The sequence below is a fragment of the Mesoplodon bidens genome, assembly GCF_964165515.1.
Source record: "Mesoplodon bidens genome assembly, contig: HAP1_SCAFFOLD_415, whole genome shotgun sequence".
Lineage (NCBI taxonomy): Eukaryota > Metazoa > Chordata > Mammalia > Artiodactyla > Ziphiidae > Mesoplodon > Mesoplodon bidens.
The window spans coordinates 19,765-21,126 of NW_027672684.1; the positions used below are offsets into that span (position 1 = coordinate 19,765).

General features: G+C 49.9%; 1 protein-coding gene across 1 annotated transcript; it reads left to right on the forward strand.

Moving 5' to 3' along the window:
* Positions 1 to 213: 213 nt before the first annotated feature.
* LOC308609841 (ferritin light chain-like) lies at positions 214 to 897 on the forward strand (the record flags this gene model as incomplete). The annotated part of the gene is given in 3 exon segments (XM_081259133.1): positions 214 to 256; positions 259 to 278; positions 281 to 897. Coding segments are annotated over 3 exon segments (531 nt in total), but the record flags the coding sequence as incomplete, so codon positions are not given.
* Positions 898 to 1,362: the final 465 nt, after the last annotated feature.

Sequence of the window (1,362 nt, forward strand, 5' to 3'; positions counted from 1 at the left end):
GCTTGGCAGTCCTGCAGATCTGCCTTTTGCTTCAACAGTGTTTGGAATGAACAGACCCAGGGACGCTCCTTGCTCCAGCCCCCGACAACCGTCCAGCCTTTCTTCCTGTCGCAACCTTTGGAATCAGCCACTCAGCTATCCTCAGCCTCCAGGACAGGCCAACACCGTTTTTTGAGCTTAGCTCCTTATCACTGATCAACCACGAGTTCCCAGGTTCGTCAGAATTATTCCATCGAGGTGGAGGCCGCCGTCCACCGCCTGTTAACATGCATCTGTGGACACTTACCTCTCTCTGAGCTTCTATTTCGACAGCAACAATGGGACTCTGGACAGTGGGGGCCACATTTTTCGCCAACTGCCTAAGGAGAAGTGTGAGGGCGCCCAACGTCTCTTGAAAATGCAAAACCAGTGCTGCGGCCGCGCCCTCTTCCAGGATGCGCGGAAGCCTTCTCAAGATGAGTGGGGTAGAACCCAGGACACTGTGGAAGCCGCCGTTCTTAGGGAGAAGAACCTGAACCAGGCACTATCGGATCTGCACACCCTGGGTCCTGCCCGCACACACTCCCACCTCTGTGACTTCCTGGAGAGCCGCTTCCTGGAGGAGCAGCTGAAACTCATCAAGAAGATGGGCGACCACTTGACCAACCTCCGCAGGCTGGCTGGTCCGCAGGCTGTGCTGGGCGAGTATCTTTTCGAAAGGCTCACGCTCGAGCACAAACAGGAGTCTCTGAAGTGCAGCGGCCTCTGAGGAGCCCCTCTGGCGTCAGAGTTCTGCCTGAAGCCCAGCTCTGCATCCACTAGGCAGCTTTGTAACCGCCCTGGAGCCCTCTCCCAAGCCTTGGACCAAATGGAAACAATAACGCTTTTTGCAGAAGAAAAATAAAAAGCCTATTTGAAACACAAACAGAATAAAGAGAAAAAAAGAAATATAATGTATATATATATATATATATATACACAGGTTCTTTTAACATATGGATTGCCCCACTTTATCTGTGTGAAACAAGTTTGTTCCCGTTATTGGGCTAGTCCTCAAGTTTTGCTGCTCGTATTAATTACCTAAAGAGCTTTGAAGAAAAACATTGGTGTCTGGGTCCCAGCCCCAGAGATTTTGATTCAGTAGTTCTAGGGAGGAGCCTGGGCACATGGAGGTCTCAGAGTTCCCCAGGTGATTCTAATGTGCAGCAAATTTGTGAACCACCTTTTGGCTTCAATCCAGCTAGTGATCAGATATTAAATCTAAGACACATGGGCTACTGCGTGAGCTCTGTTGCTAGGTGTATTCCATTTTCTTCCTCCTGGAAGATTCGTGCCAGGGAAAATGATTGATAGTTGTGTTACTTCTCTGAAGTGGATAGAACT